This window comes from Colossoma macropomum, unplaced genomic scaffold, assembly GCF_904425465.1.
Source record: "Colossoma macropomum unplaced genomic scaffold, Colossoma_macropomum, whole genome shotgun sequence".
NCBI classification, from domain to species: Eukaryota; Metazoa; Chordata; class Actinopteri; order Characiformes; family Serrasalmidae; genus Colossoma; species Colossoma macropomum.
The window spans coordinates 53,170,648-53,189,558 of record NW_023494792.1 but is presented as its reverse complement, the minus strand read 5'-3'; the positions used below and the strand labels follow the sequence as shown (position 1 = coordinate 53,189,558).

At 40.3% G+C, this 18,911-nt stretch overlaps 1 protein-coding gene across 1 annotated transcript in view; it reads right to left on the bottom strand.

Moving 5' to 3' along the window:
• Nucleotides 1-3,459: 3,459 nt before the first annotated feature.
• Nucleotides 3,460-18,911, bottom strand: part of cnot4b (CCR4-NOT transcription complex, subunit 4b) — a 37,327-nt gene continuing 21,875 nt past the window's right edge. The window contains exons 4-13 of the mRNA XM_036577584.1: nucleotides 18,808-18,894; nucleotides 18,546-18,647; nucleotides 18,316-18,441; nucleotides 18,098-18,222; nucleotides 17,668-17,865; nucleotides 14,600-14,657; nucleotides 14,153-14,408; nucleotides 13,216-13,758; nucleotides 7,195-7,422; nucleotides 3,460-5,628 (exon numbers count right to left, since the gene is read on the bottom strand). Coding sequence (XP_036433477.1) covers nucleotides 5,312-5,628; nucleotides 7,195-7,422; nucleotides 13,216-13,758; nucleotides 14,153-14,408; nucleotides 14,600-14,657; nucleotides 17,668-17,865; nucleotides 18,098-18,222; nucleotides 18,316-18,441; nucleotides 18,546-18,647; nucleotides 18,808-18,894 — 2,040 coding nt within the window. The 3' untranslated portion in view covers nucleotides 3,460-5,311. The remainder of the gene's footprint in view (nucleotides 5,629-7,194; nucleotides 7,423-13,215; nucleotides 13,759-14,152; nucleotides 14,409-14,599; nucleotides 14,658-17,667; nucleotides 17,866-18,097; nucleotides 18,223-18,315; nucleotides 18,442-18,545; nucleotides 18,648-18,807; nucleotides 18,895-18,911) is intronic.

Sequence of the window (18,911 nt, the reverse complement as noted above, 5' to 3'; positions counted from 1 at the left end):
CCCCTTTCAGACTCTGAGCTATTTTGTGGTTTCTGCCAAGATGCTCAGCTCTCTAAAGTGGACATCTTCCACCCTCAAGAAGTGTTTCAGACACGAGCTACTCAGTGCTGCTCACTATATTAAGTGTTAGATAATTTATGGTCCCTTTTGACATGTTAGTTGTTTAATTAGCATTTTATTTCCAACAAAGGGTTATCAGGTGCAGAAAATATCTCCAACCCAAAGTTTTCTTGGGAGCCACCCACCAGAAGCCGAAACTTCAAAATCATTTTCTCCTGCAACTGCATTTTTGTTCGAAGCCCAATTTGGTGGGAGAACTGCTCACCTGGTATCTCTACTGGCAGCTTTGCACACTGTACCAAATACTCCACAGCACAGCCAGAAAAGTGGGGAAATTTTTCATAACCACGTCTTCTCTAGAAGCACAGGCTTGGCCTGAAGTTAATTAAAAAGTGTATTAGAAAATATTAAAACTAAACATCTTTTGAGAGACCCAAATTAAGTGGAAAGGGGGACCTGTCAACTTACAAAGGGGTGTTTTTACCATTTGTCATCCCCCCTCTCAAATCGGTTACACCTCTAGTGCGTATTAACAGTTTAACATATGAACACAAGGCACATTTAGCCACTCTTTATTTTTGGCGCATGAAAAAATATATTGTATCATTATCGAATCCAGTTTTGTGTATGGGTACACCCGTACAATACTCTAACTTTCTTTTTTTTTTGTCACAAGTCTTCTTTCCAAAGTTGGCTGGTGTGTTTCAGCAGTTCCTTTGCAGAGGGCTGTATCAAAAATGCCTTTGTGCACTTTATGATCCTATCAATAAACATAAGCTCATCAACACTGTAATAGAAACAGCCCCACATTGATGTGCACCTAAACACAGAGCACCTCTGTGCTCTGTACAGCGTCCTACAGTGCAGTCCAGTTGAAATTCTTCTCCAGAATCTCTCCACACAAGTCCCCCATCAGTTTGATGTTGATGCTAAAAGTAATTTTGTCCAAAACAAATATTTTGTTAAACATTTTATGAAGTAACCTAAAGAACTTCATTAAAGTTTACCAATGGTCAAATGGTTAAAGTGTTCAGATACGTTTTGGGGCCACTATACATTTACAGTTCTTTTGTAAAGTTAGTCTAAATTGGCCTCTCTCCAAACCATGTAACACCATTAGCCTATACATATCCTTGCAATGTTACCCCTGCAATCTTTTTTCTACTCCAACTTCCACTAATAGTGTATAGATAATATTAGCTGTCTCTAGTTCCCGTCCTCTGCCTCAAAATATTCACTTGGATCACAGGGATTTCTCAGTGATTCATACCCTCAGAAACCACTCACAGTGCCTAAGGAGTACCTAACCCTCATAAAGGCTCTGTAAGATCATGCTGAACATGCTGGAAAGAATGTTCAGAGTCTCAACTCAAACAGTGGGTTTCCAACAACTCAGAGCTGGGATATATGCACTTTCAGTTTCAGATGCTCTTTCAAAATGTAGATGTGTGCTTGTTAAGGCTAGAGCTCCAGCACAGTACTCCGGTAATTTCCGCTAGATGAGAGCAACGGCTCTGATCTGCTGTGCGCCAAGAGCTGAGAGCTCCGAGCGAACACCTAATGCACTCTTGACATTATCTGGCAGCTGCTGCCTCCTCACTCACATTAAGCTAATTGGCCTACATTGAAAGCATTTGAAGCCCTCTAGTTCAGAGGTTGGTGCTGACGCCCACTAGAGCAAGCAGTGAGAACCTCCGCTCTGTGATCGTCAGCCCTGACAAGGGCTACGAGAGCTTGGTTTCACACTGAACCAACATAGATACTATTGACTGATAATGACTGACCATCCGTTCAAGAAAAGATCTTTTTGAATGACTCAAATGAGAATCAGTTCACAAGTACAGACGAACCACAAAATAAGCTTAGATAAAAACCACACTGTTAAACAAGATGGTTCAAAGGGGTCTTTAGTAAAGACAATGGTTCCAATATAGAACCATGAACACTCAAGGAACCATTTGCATGATTAAACGGTTCTTTCTATGGTGAAATAGTTCTTCAGACTGACATAAAATGTGTTATATATGGTTCTATATAGCACCTTTTTGAAATTGTATCTATATAGCACCAAAATGGTTCTGCTTTTGTTACAATGTCAAGCTTTTTGGTGTCCTGGTGCAACACATTCTCGATCATCTGATGAACTATTTCACCATGCAAAGAACCATTTAATCATGCAGATGATCCTTTGAGTGTTCATGTTTCTAAATAGAACCACTGTCTTTACTAAAGAACCTTGAAGAACCATCTTTGTTAGGACGGCAGCTATGTGAGGACTTCTCAGTTAGCCTGGAGCGTACCTATATTCCCAAGGCACTATGTTCTAAAGGGCCCATGTTCCTTCAGCTCTTTATATAATCACACCTCAAGATATCAATAATATACATTAAGGAAACTTATATAAGGTGTTTCTAAGGTCATGGTTTGGGTCATGGGGTCACACAAAGGTGATAGATAGAACATCAAGGAGCAGTCTCCATAATGTGAGGTGTAGAATACATACACTATGAATAACTGCTTTATCTGGTGTAAGTGTGGTGAATTTCCTTTCTTTTTTGCTGTAGCCATTAGCTAGTGATGGGCAAGTAACAACACTTGCATCAGCAGGAATGCATAACAGATGGAGCAGTTACAACATTAAGCCCCGTTTGAAAGTGGTAAATCAAATATCAAAGATTTGAAAGAAGTAATAAAAGAAATGAAAGCTGCGTCTGATCACAACAATATCTGGAAAAGTTCTGCCCATAAAGAACTTGAGGAAACATTATGGAGACAACTTGGGGCTGAAATATGGGGACATGGGACTATAAGTTTCCTGGAAAATTCAATGGATACACAAGCAACCCTGGGAATACAGGGCTGGTTTCCAGAAGTTTCAATAGGAAAACAAAGGGTCCAGGTAACACAGGACCCTGCGAACACTTAGCCCTAGGAACATAGGGATGGCCCAGTTCGTCAGATAAGGCATGCCCAAAATCAAACCTTTCCAATAGGAGTAGAGATCAGGAACACAGCCCTCAGTTTACCCAGCTTCGCTGAGAAATCCCACATCTTCCTTCTTATTTAGACTACATGTAACACAACAGTTAAACTGTGGCCTAAACCTTATTTGTGGATGTCCAGAGATACCATCCCGAGAAAGAAAGAAAATGAACAGTTAAATCAGTGGGACTTGTGTGAAAGAAATCAGACTATTCTGTCTGTCTGTCTCACGTAGTGATGATTCAACAGGGTTCAGTCTACGTAGCGGCTGGCAAGACTAGCCAGAAAAAGTTTTTGGCAGACATCTCTGCCATATGTGTCGATTCACAGGAAATCAAATGAGAAGAGAGGAGTGCGAGTCGGTTTGTGGCTGTCAAACAAGGAGCAGGGATTAAAAGATGGGAAAGAGCTCAACACCAGCATCGTTATTTTCTCTTTTATTTTAAGATTGTTTCTTCTTCCAGACCTGCAAAGAGGTACAGTTCCTTTAGCTCTTCATTTTAAACTTTCTCATTGTTTTAGCATTGAGTAAAACCCATAGTTAAACTGTATTGGTTTCTTCTTGAGATCATAAGTTAATTATTTTCTCTTGAATACTGTTGAATATTGAACAGTTGGCAAGAACCTACACAGCTGATACAGGATTAAGACCATTAAAAGAAAATTAAAGGAGGCAGATGGAAGGGAGAGTGGTTTTCATACGGCCCTCGGTGAGATCCTGTGTTGAAAGAACTTTGTGTTGCCTATCAGTACTGCTATCCCAGCTTTCACCATCAGTGTGGCCATTATCGCTTTGTTTAAGTGTGAGAAACACATGATCTCTTTTCAGATGACACTAACATGCCTTTAAAACAAATTATCCCTGAATGTTGATCTTGAAATCAAATTACTAATTAAATAAAACATACTAAGTCATTTTCTCACACACCATATCAATCATAACTTGTACCCCGACATTTCTTTTGTCAGACACCCACCAGTGCACGAGAACTTGAGTGTTTGCCTCACTGATGCTACATGCTGAGAAAAGAGACATGAGCACTTTGCTTTGTTGCCATGTGTCTCCTCAAAACAAGTCTCCTATCTATATGGATCATATATCATACCCAGCAATGTGTCCCAGAACCCAACATCCATCTTATTTCCCTGGGGAATCTAACCCAAGAACACACAAACTCTTTTTGGATGTCCTCTTCAGGTAAGGGCAGCTGTGAAAGACACCACACGGTGGTGTCCTGTCCGCTACGCCTATCCTTTGCTTGAAGGGGTATTACAGTTCCCCTGCTCTTCAAAAGAGGCCTCAGTCGATTTTGCAATGCACCACCCTCTGATACAGAGGTTAAATGCAGAGCTGCAACTGAAAAGCCTCCTGTCCTGACCCGGTACCAGTCATTTGGTGGGAGGGTCAACGACAAAGTCCTGCTACCTAAAAGGCTGCACCCAGTAAAATGAAGCATGTGTCAAGGACCCAGCTTGTGTGTTTTTCTGTGTTTTTTTTCTTTTTTTTCTAAAGGCATGGCTTTTAAGGACCATAGCCACATTCTGAAAGGAGACTGTAATCAAACCCCCCCTTCCAAAAAAAAGCCTCTCTGTCACAACCAGGAAAATATAACCAAACATCTTCCAGGGAAGAAAAGCATTTCTGATTTTTTCCCCCCTTTCCTTATGCATTTGATCCTTCAGAACAGCAGCAAGTATGCTTTTGATTTAAAAGGGGGGAAGGCAGGAAAGACTTGATTCCTTAGAATCCCATGGCCTTAAGGACTTGTGGGAAGCAGATTCTTCTCTGTACAGGTAGACATACAACAGGTGCTGATCTTTTTTGGTATAGCTTTAAAGGCAGAAAAGCTTATTTCTGATCAAGATGCTCCATTGTTCAAATGGAATCTTCTCCAGGACTTTAATCCATTCACATTATTTTCATGATCTCCATACAATCATTCTTTGCCAATTCTTTCCCCCTAAACACTCCCCCATTGTGAATCTATTCAAATCTCTCATGCTGTGTTAGAGAATTTCTTTGCTTATGTGATCACACGCCCAGAATGCTGGGATAGAGCACTGGGACAACAAGAACAAAGACTAAACCAAGAAAAATGTGAAACCAAGAAAGATAAAATGAGCTCAAAAGACCAGAAGGAGGAAGAAAAAAAAGAATACATTATCTTATAATTACTTTGTTAATAGTTTTGTAATGTTGTATTGATTCGGCTTGCTGTGTTTGTTGGGTTTTCTCAGAGTAAAGGAAAGGGTGTTAGTTTCACAGTCCCTAATGTCGGTCCATGGCGGCACTCTGGAGCAGGTCTGTAGGGGCCTGGGCTGACGGTCTGAAGGCTGTCTGGAAGCCTGGGGGAGGTGAGTGGAACTGGCTGGCAGGGTTGGCCGACACCGCGGGTGGGTATGGGGCCCAGCTGGCTCTGTGAAGGGGGACCTGGGCCCCAAAGGGCGTGTTGTGAGGGGGCTGGGGGGGCACTGTGGAGCCAGAGGTGACGTCCATCTCTGTAAGGGCCTGCAGGGACTTGAGCCAGTGAGGAGGATTGTCGTCCTGAAGAGAGTCCAGACCGTTGCCCGATGACGCTGGGATACCTACAGGTGAAAAAAGAAGTAAAGCAAAGAAGTTCAAGTTAATCGAACCTCCAAATTCTGACATGTTGGTGTCCATTTACCTCTTCAAATCTATTCAAAATGCAGACCACCATGGAGGGCACTCAAATATATTGAGCAGCTATTAAGGGACTAATTACCATGGAAACAGGACGTAACTGGATATCTTGCTTGGTTAAAGGAAGTTAAAATGTTCCTGGCCCAGAGGTTTCGCTGCGAGTCATTAATTTCAAACCTCCTGCAGATGATGGATGTCGGCCGGCAGCCGCCACCAACACCCAGACAACAGACGTGACTTCCATGCAGATTGCAGCTTCAACCTCAGCTAGCTCCAGGCATTTTAGCCCAACCTCTATCTTTGTAATAACAAGCGGCACCAACTTGCTTAATTTACTGCCTGTTTACAACTTATATTTCACATTTGAAGAGAGCGTCTTTCTTTCATCTGAATGTTATCACAGTGACATCTCCCTCATCAAAGTACAGATGAAAAACAACTTGGTGGCAGGCATTCTAATGACGTTCTAATGTTTTCTGATGGAGAGCCATAGGGTCGCACTTGAGGATCAGTAAAGCTGGTATGGTATTACAGGCACCTTGCCAGTACTGCAGAAGCATGTCAGCTTTAGTTCTCTTGGCTGGGTTTGTACACTGTGTGGCCTGGTTAAAACTGCGAGAGAGAAAATTGATCTGGAACAGGTGCCCTCCTCTTCGACCTACAAAACACCTTTGCATTGCTGACATTTGTAGTGAAAAGGTTACAGAAATAAAATGTTTTGAATGACTAAATGCATTATTTGTTCCTGTTTCCTTGCAAGGCATTTTACGTGCCATTTGCCATTTGTTTGCAAAAAAAAAAAACCTAAATAACACAACAGTTCTACAAAATGTCAGCCAAGTTCTCTGTAACATGGGATTTGAGAATTTCAAGGACAGACTGGCACCAGCCTAAAAAGGGTGACTGATGAATTTTGTGCTGTGTGAAAATGATGAAACTACATCATCATACAACTAGTGTGAATGCAGATAATAAGCAAACAAGTTTAATATTTTACTCGCCCTACTCTTCATGAACATACGAACTCCTAACAGCTCCAGGCAGCATTAGAATGACCTTAATATCACATTGCACATAAACTCTTTTGACCTAAAAGAGACCCATGCTTATAGACAGTGTGGCAAATTAAAGTTTGCATATTGATATAAAAGGTTATATGCTTGCAGATGTCATTAAACTACAAACAAGAACAGCAAAATATTTCCTTAACGAATACAACAGATTCTTTTTGTAAATGGTAACTGAAGAAAATTGCAATTCTGACTTCAACTAAATCACTTCGAAGCCCCTAAGGAAATACATGTCATGTCAACTTATACTGAATTAAATTTCACTCTTTAATTAGTTGGACTGAAGTTATATTGCCTCATACCCTAAAAATGACACAGTTAACTGTTTCACTATCGCTATTCTAAGGTTCAAGAAGAAAAGTAGTGGACTACTTCCTTACTTAATTATTCTTACCCAGCACATAATCAATTACGACATACCTGTGATAATGGCAGGGTCCATCCAGCTTGCTGTGCCGTCCCAGCTCAGGCTGTGCGTGATACCCCCTGTGTGATTCATGCTGGACGAGGAGGACGAGGAGGAGGAGGAGGAGGAGGAAGACGAAGAATTTGGCAGCCCACCAAAATTTATGTTGATGTTTGGTAAAAGCGCTCGAAGGCCATCCTGCCACTCTTTGACATTTATACTCTCTACTGAACTGCTGTTTTCTAAAGAGAGAAGCAAAATATAGAGATGCATAAGGAACAGACAGGGGGCAAAACATTCTTCCAAATTAATTTCACTTTACATTTCATACATAATAAATAAAGGTCAGGTTGTAAAATTTTACACAAATAAACAAATGGACATTTATAGTAAGGAAGAGACAGTCAGCTTGTATAATACAGAACTTCTGCACCTGGACTCTGGCCAAAACAAACCCAGAGCCTTTTTGCATCAAAGCAGTAAGCACCTGAAGCTTTTGTCCACAAGGAGGTTTGTGTATGTGTGTTGGTGTGGGAACTGGGGGTGAGGACGTCAGTAAAGAAACAAACGTGAGGGAGGAGGGCATGGTGGTGAGGGATAACTCTAGTAAAACAAAAGAGGGGGGTAACAAACACACACTGAGGCTTTTCTTGACAAGGTGCGTCACACAGAACCAGCACTGCCTGCCAAAAAACAGAAACATTTACACATCGGGGGTCTAGTTATACCCTGTGGAAACATCTTCCTTACAAATACATAGCCAGAATATAAACAGAGTGGCTCCATCTGAAGCTCTACATTTCAGACTTTTTCCCAACACAACTATTTACTGAACCAGGTAAGACCACAGCTGTCTGCATGTTTGAATGAATTGATAAACTTGTGTGGAGTGAATATACTAAAGAACATCTGAAGGAAGCTAATTAGGATCCTTTTAACCTAATACTTAAACAAAAATTGCCTTCTGAAAAAATTTAATTTTTATGAGTAGAATGTTTAAAAACATTAAACACCTACCAGAAATTATAACTAGTCAAATCATTCAGTGACAGATACTGCTAACTAAGGAGTCTGAATGACCCATGTTCTTTGTCTAATGGTTAAGATGACGCAAAGACAAAAAGACTAAATGGAAAAAAAAAAACTAAGAAGTGTTAAACAATTTAAGTCATGCACTCAGAATTTCCCCCTCAATCTGCAATATGATATGCACCCTGCTTTTGACTTAAATGTGCATGTAAGTGGAGTGAAGCAAGCAATAACAATCACCTGTGTTGCCATTTGCATGCACAGATAAACAAGCAGTGTGATGTTTAATTCATGTAGATGGAACGAGAGCTGGTCTTAAAGTCTATTTCAGGTTGAGACGCAAAGTTGTTTGAAAGTGCCTGTAGCGAACAGAGAACTTGTAGGTTCCCTTCAATAAATATCACTTGTGTAGAGTACACTTGCCAACACATGCTTCTGCTTCATTGTGAGCACATTGTGCTTCCCTGATTTCTATAAACTAATGTTGAATTGGCAATTTTAGCAGCACAGCCCATATAGTCAAAATACAAAGGATTATTCATCTAAATTGTGAATACAACAATATTAGAATAAATCTTTAACATATTTGCTTTTTTGTATTTTGTTATAACATAACAGTACATTAACTGTTTCCATTCATAATTTGTTTAAGGGTTGATTATTTGATTAAGTTTTCATTCATCCATTCTGAGCAGAATGATCATAACACTGGTGTGTGAAAGACACACTACAGCAGACATAACTACAGGTATTCTAAAACACAGGTACTAGGTCTGCTGTCATGAATGGTGGTGAGGCAAATGTAGGTTTGCTATAAAATTTGTATGGTTAAGATGGCACACAACAGATTAGTAGAGTGTATGCTTCTGTGAACAAAAACAGCACCGAAAAAAATGTAACACCTCATCTTTTCTTTTTTGGTGTAAAGCATGTGGACGTGACTTTGAAAGTGACTCATTTACTCACAACCTCGTTCCCAAAAAGTTGGGACACTGCACAAAATGTAAATAAAAATAAAATGCAATGACATGGAAATGTAAACCCTATATTTAACTGAAATAGTACAACATATCAAATATTGAAACTAAAGTTTTTTGAAAAATATATGCCCATTTTGAATTTGATGCTAGCAACATGTTTCAAAAAAGTTTACCACTGTGTTGCATCACCTCTTTTTTTAAACACTCGGCAAGTGTTTGGGAGCTGAGGAGACCAACTGCTGTAGTTTTGAAAGTGAAATGTTCTCATTCTTGCTTGATATAGGATTTCAGCTGCTCAACAGTTTGGGGTCTCCTTTATCATATTTTTCGTTTCATAACATGTTCTCAATGGGTGAAAGGTCTGGACCATGGGCAGGCCAGTTTAGCACACTAACTCTCTTATTATAGAACCATACTGTTGTAATATGTGCAGAATGTGGCTTTACACTGAGTGCGTTTACACACACTTAATAATCCGATAACTGCAGAAAATCAGATTTTGTCAGTAATCCGATCAACGCGTCCTCTTGAGTAATCAGATAATGGGAAAACTCCAGGTCTACATGAGTCAGGCAATAATCGGATTTCTACTTTGCAACCAGCCAATGAACTCACAGAAGAAGACGTGACATAAACGTTACGTAAAACTCAAACTTCATGCCGTGTTTCGCACCACTTTACCTGGAAAATATGAACATCATCTGGAAGACGAATATTTAAATCCTTCATTTCGTGTTTGGTTTCAGCGCCTCTCAAAGTGTTTTGCTGCCATCTCGCGACATCCACTGTCTGTTCTCACACATGCGCAGACTGAGAAATCGGAGTACGAGTATCCATGCACTGAGAAATCTGATTACTGAGCTAAAATCCTGCTCTCTTTATCTGATTTCTTAATTGGATTTCTAGATTGGGGTACGGTGTTTACATGACCATTTGAATAATCGGATAACTGCAGAAATTATGATCAGATTATTGAGTGCATGTATACGCACTCATTGTCTTGATGAAATAAACAAGGCCTTTCCTGAAAAAGATGCAATCTGGATGGCAGCATATTTTGCCAAATTCTGTACATATTGTTAAACATCAATGGTGCCTTCACAGATGTGCAAAGCACCCATGCCATGGGCATAAATGCAACCCTATACCATCACGAATGCTGGCTTTTGAACCGCTAATCACAAGCCAGGTGGTCTTAAACCTGGAAGAGGCAATGTTCATGATTTCCAAAAAGAATTTCAAATTTTGATTTGTCGCACCACAGGACACTTTTCACTTCAACTCAGTCCATCTTAAATGAGTTCAGGCCCAGAGAAGGCAGCGGTATTTCTGGGTCCTGTTTCTTGTGTTTTTGAACTGTTGCACCATTTGCTCATGCAGCCTTTCACAGAGTGGTGAACCCCTCCCCATCTTTACTTCTGAAAAACTCAGCCTCTCTGGGATGCCCTTTTTACACCCAATCATGTTATTGACCTATTGCCAATTAACCACCGGATGTTTTATTAGCATTACACAACTTTACCAGTCTTTTGTTGTCCCATCCCATCTTTTTTGTAATGTGTTGCTGTCACCAAATTCAAAACAGGCATACATTTGTCAAAAAACTGTAAAATTTTCTTAGCTTCCACATTTGATATGTAGTCTTTGAACCATTTTGAATTTAATACAAGGTTTAAATAATTTGCACATCACATTCTGATTTTATTTACATGAACAGCACCCCATTTTTTTGGAAACAGGGTTGTAAGTACTACTTGTGTGACAGTTTGAAGTTTATCCAGCATTCTCCCCTAGGGCATGCAATGTGCTTCAGTGTGCATCTTTTAAAAAGAAGAGACAACTACAAACCTACACGTCTGTAGCAATGACTGTCTAAACAAGATGTAAAATAGCTTCTAAAAATGTTCATTCATTAAGTCAGTTAATGCTAAAAAAGCATATCAGTTAAACAGAACAAAGTCGGTCAAAGCCACATCCTGGGGGGCTGTGAGTGTGCATATAATCAATAATCCTGGTTTCTTAACAAAGAAATATTGTGGTACTTATTTTTTAGTGATATCACTTAGGACTACTATACAATTAATTCCACAAATAATTGAGAACATGGATTTGACAATAACATCTAATCTACAGTCTTTTTTAAAGGAGGTTTTGTGAAAGAGCACTGTAAAACAAATTCAAATATCCCAATTCATCTCAAAATAACTGCACTCAAAATCTCAATCATTATTTACTTCTGATGATGCAAAAAGAACATCTGGACCATGTTCGAATCTATATGATACAAAACTGTACAGAACAAAAGCACATTATATGGTCATGAGACAGAGCTGACCAAAGCACCCAAAGGGTCAATGTAAGAACAAGAGAACAGAGGTCTTCCTGCTTTTTAGCTCACTATTCCTTTGCATACGCTCAAATGGAAGTTTAATCTAATCTTGAACTTAGAACCAAAGGCGTGCCAGGAAACAAAGCAATTTAGCCAATACTACACCCTGAAAGCAGTCTCAGCGAATTAGGTAGATGATTATTGTTTCATGTAAGATGCCTTAGAGCTAGACTGAAAGGAAACACAACCAGTGTTTAAAAGAACAAAGTCAATGAAAGATTAATATGAAATTGCTGTGCAAGTGCTCTGGGCGCAGAAAAGATCTGGGGATAAGAGAATTCTCGCTGTGAGCTCTACCACATGTAGGCAACGGCTTCAGAAATAACACGTTTGATGTACAGTAGTGGGGCAAAAAAAAGTGTGAACTCTCGAATTATCTGGATTTCAAAAAATAAAAAAGTTTAGAAAATGTAAAACTTCTTGAAAGTTATAATAAATACTGACAATGTCATATTTAACAGCACACAATGTTTTAGAGATTAGGCTTTGTTCCAATTAAAAAACGTTGTTAATTTACTCCACTTTCATGTTGCAAGACCAACCTCGAGTTCTGGGTCACAGACACGTGCTTTAATGTTCAGCTGTGGAATCAAACCCTGTAAATGTAGACAATGACTCGGCTGAAAAGGTCACTGTAAGACCCTTTTACCAGTCATTAAAAACAGCTTACGCTTGAATGAGCATGTAGCATTTGTACAATATGGAATGTATGTTGTTAACATTCACAAATGAAATCAACATGTATGCTGTTCAGAATCTGATGAGGTCAGAGTGACAACCTCCATAACTGAACAGCAATGCACTGTGCTCAGACGTAAACAGGCCAGTGCAATGTAGCCAGGTCTATCAGTGCAGACACTGCTACGGAATAATCTGCACTCACTCTTCGTGAAATAATGAACACCTCTAAGGCAAAGACCTTTACATTTACCAGAATTTTCTTGATGGGGACAATTGATGTAGTCTACATCTACACGTCTTATCCTATTACCAACACAGCACCACACTGCCTCCTAGTGGATAAATGCTCCCCTTTAGAAACACCCTCAACAGATACACAATCCTGTTCTCACTGAACTTGAAGCATACCATATTGAATATCTGGACACTGTAAACCCTAGAGAAAAACACCACTAAATGTTTGCAGAATAGTACTACTTCCAGTACCAAAGGTTTGAGTTTACATTTACAGCATTTAGCAGACACTCTTATCCAGAGCAACTTACAAAAAGTGCTTTGTGTATCTAGAGAAAGTATCTTTGCTAGTTACAAGTAAATTAGAGAGAAAGCTAGTCCTGAGCTCAGATACTACTAGAAAAGTCCATGTTGATACCTAGAGAAAAGAAACAAAGTTCTCTCTTACTTGGAGGTTTTCAGCTCTAGCCCTTGAATCCAGAGTCCTGTTCTGGAGTTTGCCACCCAGTGTCATTCCTAACACTGATTACAAAACCCCAGAACCAGCATCTGGATTCAAAGTCCAGTGATAACTTCTAATAACAATATAACATCGCCTTTACTGATTCCACATCAATTTAAGCCGAATGCCTATGGATTAAATTTTGCATAAAACACATCATTCTCAATGAACCAGCAGGACTGCATTTCCCAGAAGCCCCCTATCCACTCTTCAAACTCACCTGTGATGGGGATGCCTCCCAGCCCTGTACTGTGTTGCTGTTGTTGAGCTGGCAAAGTCAAGTCCAAGAAGCTGTTGTGCTGTACGGTGGAGGGGGCAGCTGTGGCGTTGTGGTTCAAGTGCGGGAGGTTGCTCCTTGCAGACATGGCCAGCCAGCTGTGGCGTGAGGCTTGTGTCTGACTGGGAAAGCTGAAGGAGTTGTACACAGCCCGCTGTGGGACTTGGGAGAACCCACGCGGTGGCAGCACAGAGTTCGCAGGGAAGTGTGTGGTTGAGCCAGGGGGAAGTAGCGGGCCTTTGCTGGAGGGGGCGCTGTGGAGGGGGCTGTGCACAGGGCCATGGGGGAAGCCGGGTGCTGGAATTGTGTGACTCATGGACAGTGAAGTTTTGTCCTGCACTGACAGCTCTTTCTCGATTAGGTCAGCCAGCGCCTTTCGTGTAATATCAAAGGGATCAAAGCCGAGGTCATCCTCTTGCTGTTTGTTGGAGGAGCCAAAGCCAAAGGCCGCTTGCCAGTCCGTTGAGGACGATACTGGTATGGTATCTGCCAAAGAAGGAGAGGGTCAATTATTAATTTACAAATATAAAAGACTGTATCATAACTTGTTTAAAACCAGATATTAAAAGTAAGTACGACATTCATGACAGGAAGCACTAAAGCAGTTTAGTGTTCTCTCTGCTCTCTGCTCTAAGAAATCTATTTAAACACATGAAAGACAAAGTCATTACCTGAAGAGTTACATTATTATTAAATCAGGGAAAATACTAAATTCTGGGGTTGCCTAAGATGGCAGCCTGACTACTCACAAGTATCAAATCTCTATCTGTCTGAAAGCGTGCCCATATGTGTGTTCAAGAACACTGAACAATTACCACCTGTTATTCAAAGATAGCACCGATAATTTCAATCAGCTCTACTGATTGTCTGGCTTGCTAACCTGAGGTGAAGAGGCTCTGTGGTTCAGGAGCAGTGGGCCAGTCTGTGTTGTTATGAGGGGAGCTGGGGAAGCCAGGCAGGTTGCTCGGGATGGGGTTAGGGTGCCTGAAGTTGCTGTTGTCTGAGAACAACGACTGTGACTCTGCTGCTGCCCCCTCAAAGGGTGAACGCACAGTCAAGCCTGATACACTAATTGGCACCACCAGACAAGGCTTAGGCAGACCTGGAGGGGGCGATGGCGAGTCACTGCAGGGAATCTGAGTGGAGAGACAGCAAGTTGGTGTGTGTCAAAGAGCAAGAATATTACTCAAAAAAAGAAATGAGGAACCAGGAGCTGTAATATAAGAGACATTTCATACACTGGAAATACAAGATATGTGAATTCATTCAAAGAACAATACTACATATTTCTGAAATGTGTATTGAGTAATTGTGATGCAGAAATCACCTGTGGCAATGTTTCCCCATTTCCTATACTGATGGCTTCTGGAGGTTTGTCACCAGGGCTGAGAAAGAAGAGAGATCATTCTAAAAGAGCACAGGCAGTGGCTGGCTTTGTTGGTCATGAGTAAAGGCCACTTTTAATAACATTACTTGATATGATCAACCCAGTAAACTCACCATTAATCTCATTAATAAAAAAAGCGTTAGGTTAGTGTATCTGGACTATGGTTATCTAGAGTTTAAGAGTCTATGTAAGAAAGATAAAGAAACAGAAACGTCTGGGCAAAATTTAAACACTGAATGCTGTCAAGACGTTTTACAATCCATAAACTGTCTGCCGCAAAGAGATGCGTCTGTTTATCTAGGCCTGTCACAATTATTACAGAATCACTTAATCGCAATTATTGATTTTATAGAGTTTATAGAATTATAGAGTTTTTCACAACTATTTAAACTGATTGCAATCATTTTTATAGTCAAATATAATGTGAATGAGGTGCATTGGGTTGAGGTCACTGAATATAAATAAAAGAAAGCAGTAAATAAATTCAATATGACATCATGGGCCTTATGAAAACAAAAACTCTAACTTCTGATTTGTTACTCTAACATGTGAGGGCAGCCCGGAGTACTGTTTATTTGTTAGCTATGCAGCAAATTCTTTTTTTTTAGCGTGTATGCTGGCAGAACAAGTTTTTTCTCTTATATTATTAATCTCATGAACATGTAGCGTTGTTTAACTACACTTGATTCTGTGTAGACATTTGTGTGGTGTGTGCAAACAGTACTGACTGAACAGTCAAACGAGAGTTAGCTACTAAGTATACACAGCTAGTAAGTAAGGCGCATATTTTTAATAGTTTCTAACAATGAACAAAAAAAGACAAATTGTTTATCAGAATTGTTTGTATGACAACAAATTGTGTTGTAGTTGTGACAGCCCTATGTTTATTTTGGCAGGAAAGGAATCCGCAGGAAAATTCACTTGTTATCTGCCATGCTGTACATGTTCAAAGTTCTTCTACATTGCTGAACGTAGACACTTGGCACTATTAAATGACCAGAGGTGGTGCAAAGCAGTTGGACAGTTGTGTGCCTACACACCTACGATATTTTATACAAACAAGGGCAGACAGTTGCACATTGTGTGGGCCAAAAAAGCCAACTTGTATCACTTGCTATTTCATGCATGCTCTCCCAGACACAGAGGCTACCTGTACTGTGCCCTAGGATTTAATTCAGCTCATTGAAAAGCATTAATAATAGCTTGTTAACACTTTCACAGGGGTCAATTTAATCCTAAGCATGTGCAGGATTCTTTGTTTTCATGCCTCAAATGTTCACAACTATGCTGACCACTTGGGCATTTTCTTGCTTTCCCTCTCTGTGAGCAACGCATCACAACTTAAACCACGTGGCAGACACGCTGTTAAGGCAGGGCCTTCTGTGGAAGGAGTAGTTATTTCAGAAAGCGATTTTGATGATCTGTGTCAGACAAGTTACCACTTTGGTGAATTATTTGCCAGCACAGACTCAAACCACTACCCATTGTGCTTTGAGTAATTAAATTCATGCAGCTACGATGTGCTGGCCAGATCAGCCGCTTAATACCTTTGCACTATTTCACCCCATCTCTGTACTCCTGGTGAGGCCACTGAATCTGAACCAAGTTGGAAAATGGTACAAGGACAGTCTCGTTATATTTGTGGCCACTAGGTGGGAACCACAGCTGAGCAGCTGCAAGCAGGCAGGGTAGGAGACCATATGGCACGCAAGTGCCTCATCAATGAACATAATGTATGCCTATGGCTGGAGAACTTGGTGTGCGGCTGGCGCTGCTTCCTCTAGACCAGAAGTCATCAACTCTGGACCTTAAATTCAGTTTCTAGTTGAGGACCCTACGTCACATATGCTTGACCACTATTTATTTTTATCACAAGAGTGTGGACAGGTTGTACCTAAGTGCAATATTATTTGATCACTGCCTTCCTTAATATAAGCATGCGGAACTTCCACCCTTCACACTCAGCTACAAGTCTGCTGTAGGAATTACCCATAAAGGATTTACTGGAACACATTTTGAACCTCTGACACAAATGGACCCGAAGTGAAGCTCACAGAAGTCACCTTTCTTACTGCAGACTACCACAGGAAAACGTGAGAGAGCTACACAATCGTCTTTCAGAAAAACTGTGTGTATAAGAATTCTGGATGGTACATGCCACACACTATGCCCCATTCTAGTGCTTCTACCTCAATCCCTCAATGAATTGGTGTATTCGGCTGGCTTCTTCACTGACAAGCAGGATACTTGTCACTCTGTGTTGTGCTCTGTACGGGGCTTGAGCTATCATGTGGACTTATCTCATGGCTTTTGTCAAAATCGAAGCTTTCACACTGAGTGATGGAGGTAATCTCTTTGGGATACAAGTCCATCCAGCAGCTGACACTAGGATCAGCGTCTTGCCACTCTGCCCGGAACACATCCATGTTCTTGGCAGTGTTGAAGGGCATGGGCGCAGATACCAGGTCATCGCAATTGCTTGTTCTTTCAGGTCTACAGCATCTGTGTGCCCTCCCCTCACAGAGTGAACTAAGCATTGCTACCTGAGGCTGCCTCATTTCAGTGAACATAAATTCAATTTCTTGTGACTTTGTTGGCATTGTCCTTTGCATCATCTTTGCTCACTTTGTGGTCAAACAATATCTGTCAATATTTAGAATTCTAAAAATGTGATCTCATTCCCTGATATTACAATATCATTCAATCATTTTATTTGAGTGAGCATTTCATATAAGCTGCCTAATTCATTAAGTGGATATACTATATTTCATGCAAAAGTAAATTTTAAAGCTAGAGAGATGGATTCCAAGATTTCACACAGTTTTTACAGATGATAAAATTAGCACACATCATAATTATGTCCAACTCTGTTGTTTCATATCTTTCAAGTCTCTCTGGGTTTCTCAGAGACTCTTAAAAATCTTAAAGTTTATTTTCACTTAGTTAATCAAAACAGTGATGACATTTGTATTGTGGAAACTGAGAAGGGAGGCTACAGGGGTGTCTACCTGGCAGGTTCACAGTTTGAAGAGAAGGGGGCTGGGAGGGGACCAAGGCCCAGCTCTGAGTCTGGCCCATCTGGAGTTAAGTGCTCACAGTCTGAGCCTCCATCAAGAGGTGGGCTCTTGCGGTGTTCTGAAAGCCCATTGGCTGTTTTTCCTGTGGGCTGTAACGATGGCCATGCGTCTTTGTTGTTACTGTTGGAACTGTAAATAAAAGAAAAGAGAGAAAGATCATAAGTGAAAATGATTGAGAGGGAAGAAAGAACAAAAGAAAAACGGAATATTACACTGTATTCAAGTAAAACAAGGAAACCGGTACAAAGACATAAGACATGGTTTAAATGACTCTCTGGAACAGAAAAAAAAATCATAAATCATAAAGAAAACAATTGTTTTGTGAGAATTCAACACAGTTTAAGAAACAGCAATCTCAAACCTCTGTACAGAGCCTGATTTGCCCTTTGTCTTTTCCCCAGTCCCTGTGGAGGTCTGCAAGAAGTTGGGGTTCATTTTGTAGAGCTCCTGTAAAAGTTTCTGTTCATATTCCTGATGTTTTCCAGCCTGCAATTAAAATACACAATTCATTTTAAACTTTGGCCTGGACTAACACATCAGAGGTGAAGTTAAAAGCATTAAAGTACAAGACAACTTTACCTGCATCTCTTCTTTTGTGAAACTAGCTGCCTCGTCACCCAGCTCATGTAGATACATGCAGTCTGGTTTGGGGCACTGCATGCTTTTTAGAAAGTAACTGCAGTACTTTGTTGTACCTAAAGATGCCTGCAGAAAAATATTACATCAGTCATTTTGACAATAACAAGGACAAATTTTATTTGATTACCATTTAATCGAATCTTTATTACATTACTTTTTTATTACATTACCTTAAGTGTTCTGCCATCTACTACTACATTGTTGACACACTGTATAGCTCTTAGGGCATCTTCTGACCGAATATACGTGACGTAGGCACTGGCACTAGGACCCTGGTGGGAAAATTTTTTTTTTTTAATTTTAATTCTAATTTGGACAAATTAGCATGTTATGCAGTTTCGACAAAAGATTAGCTTTTTAAGTGAACTTTTAAGGCAGTATAACGTACATTCGGGATGATGAGGGGATGATGAAAAGAAAACTTCATTTTACCTGTGAGCCTGCATATGAGGTGCTGTTGTTGATGACCACTTTATGGATCTTCCCAAACTTGCCAAAATATTCTGGCCTCTTCAAGACCTGAAATGCAGTGTGGA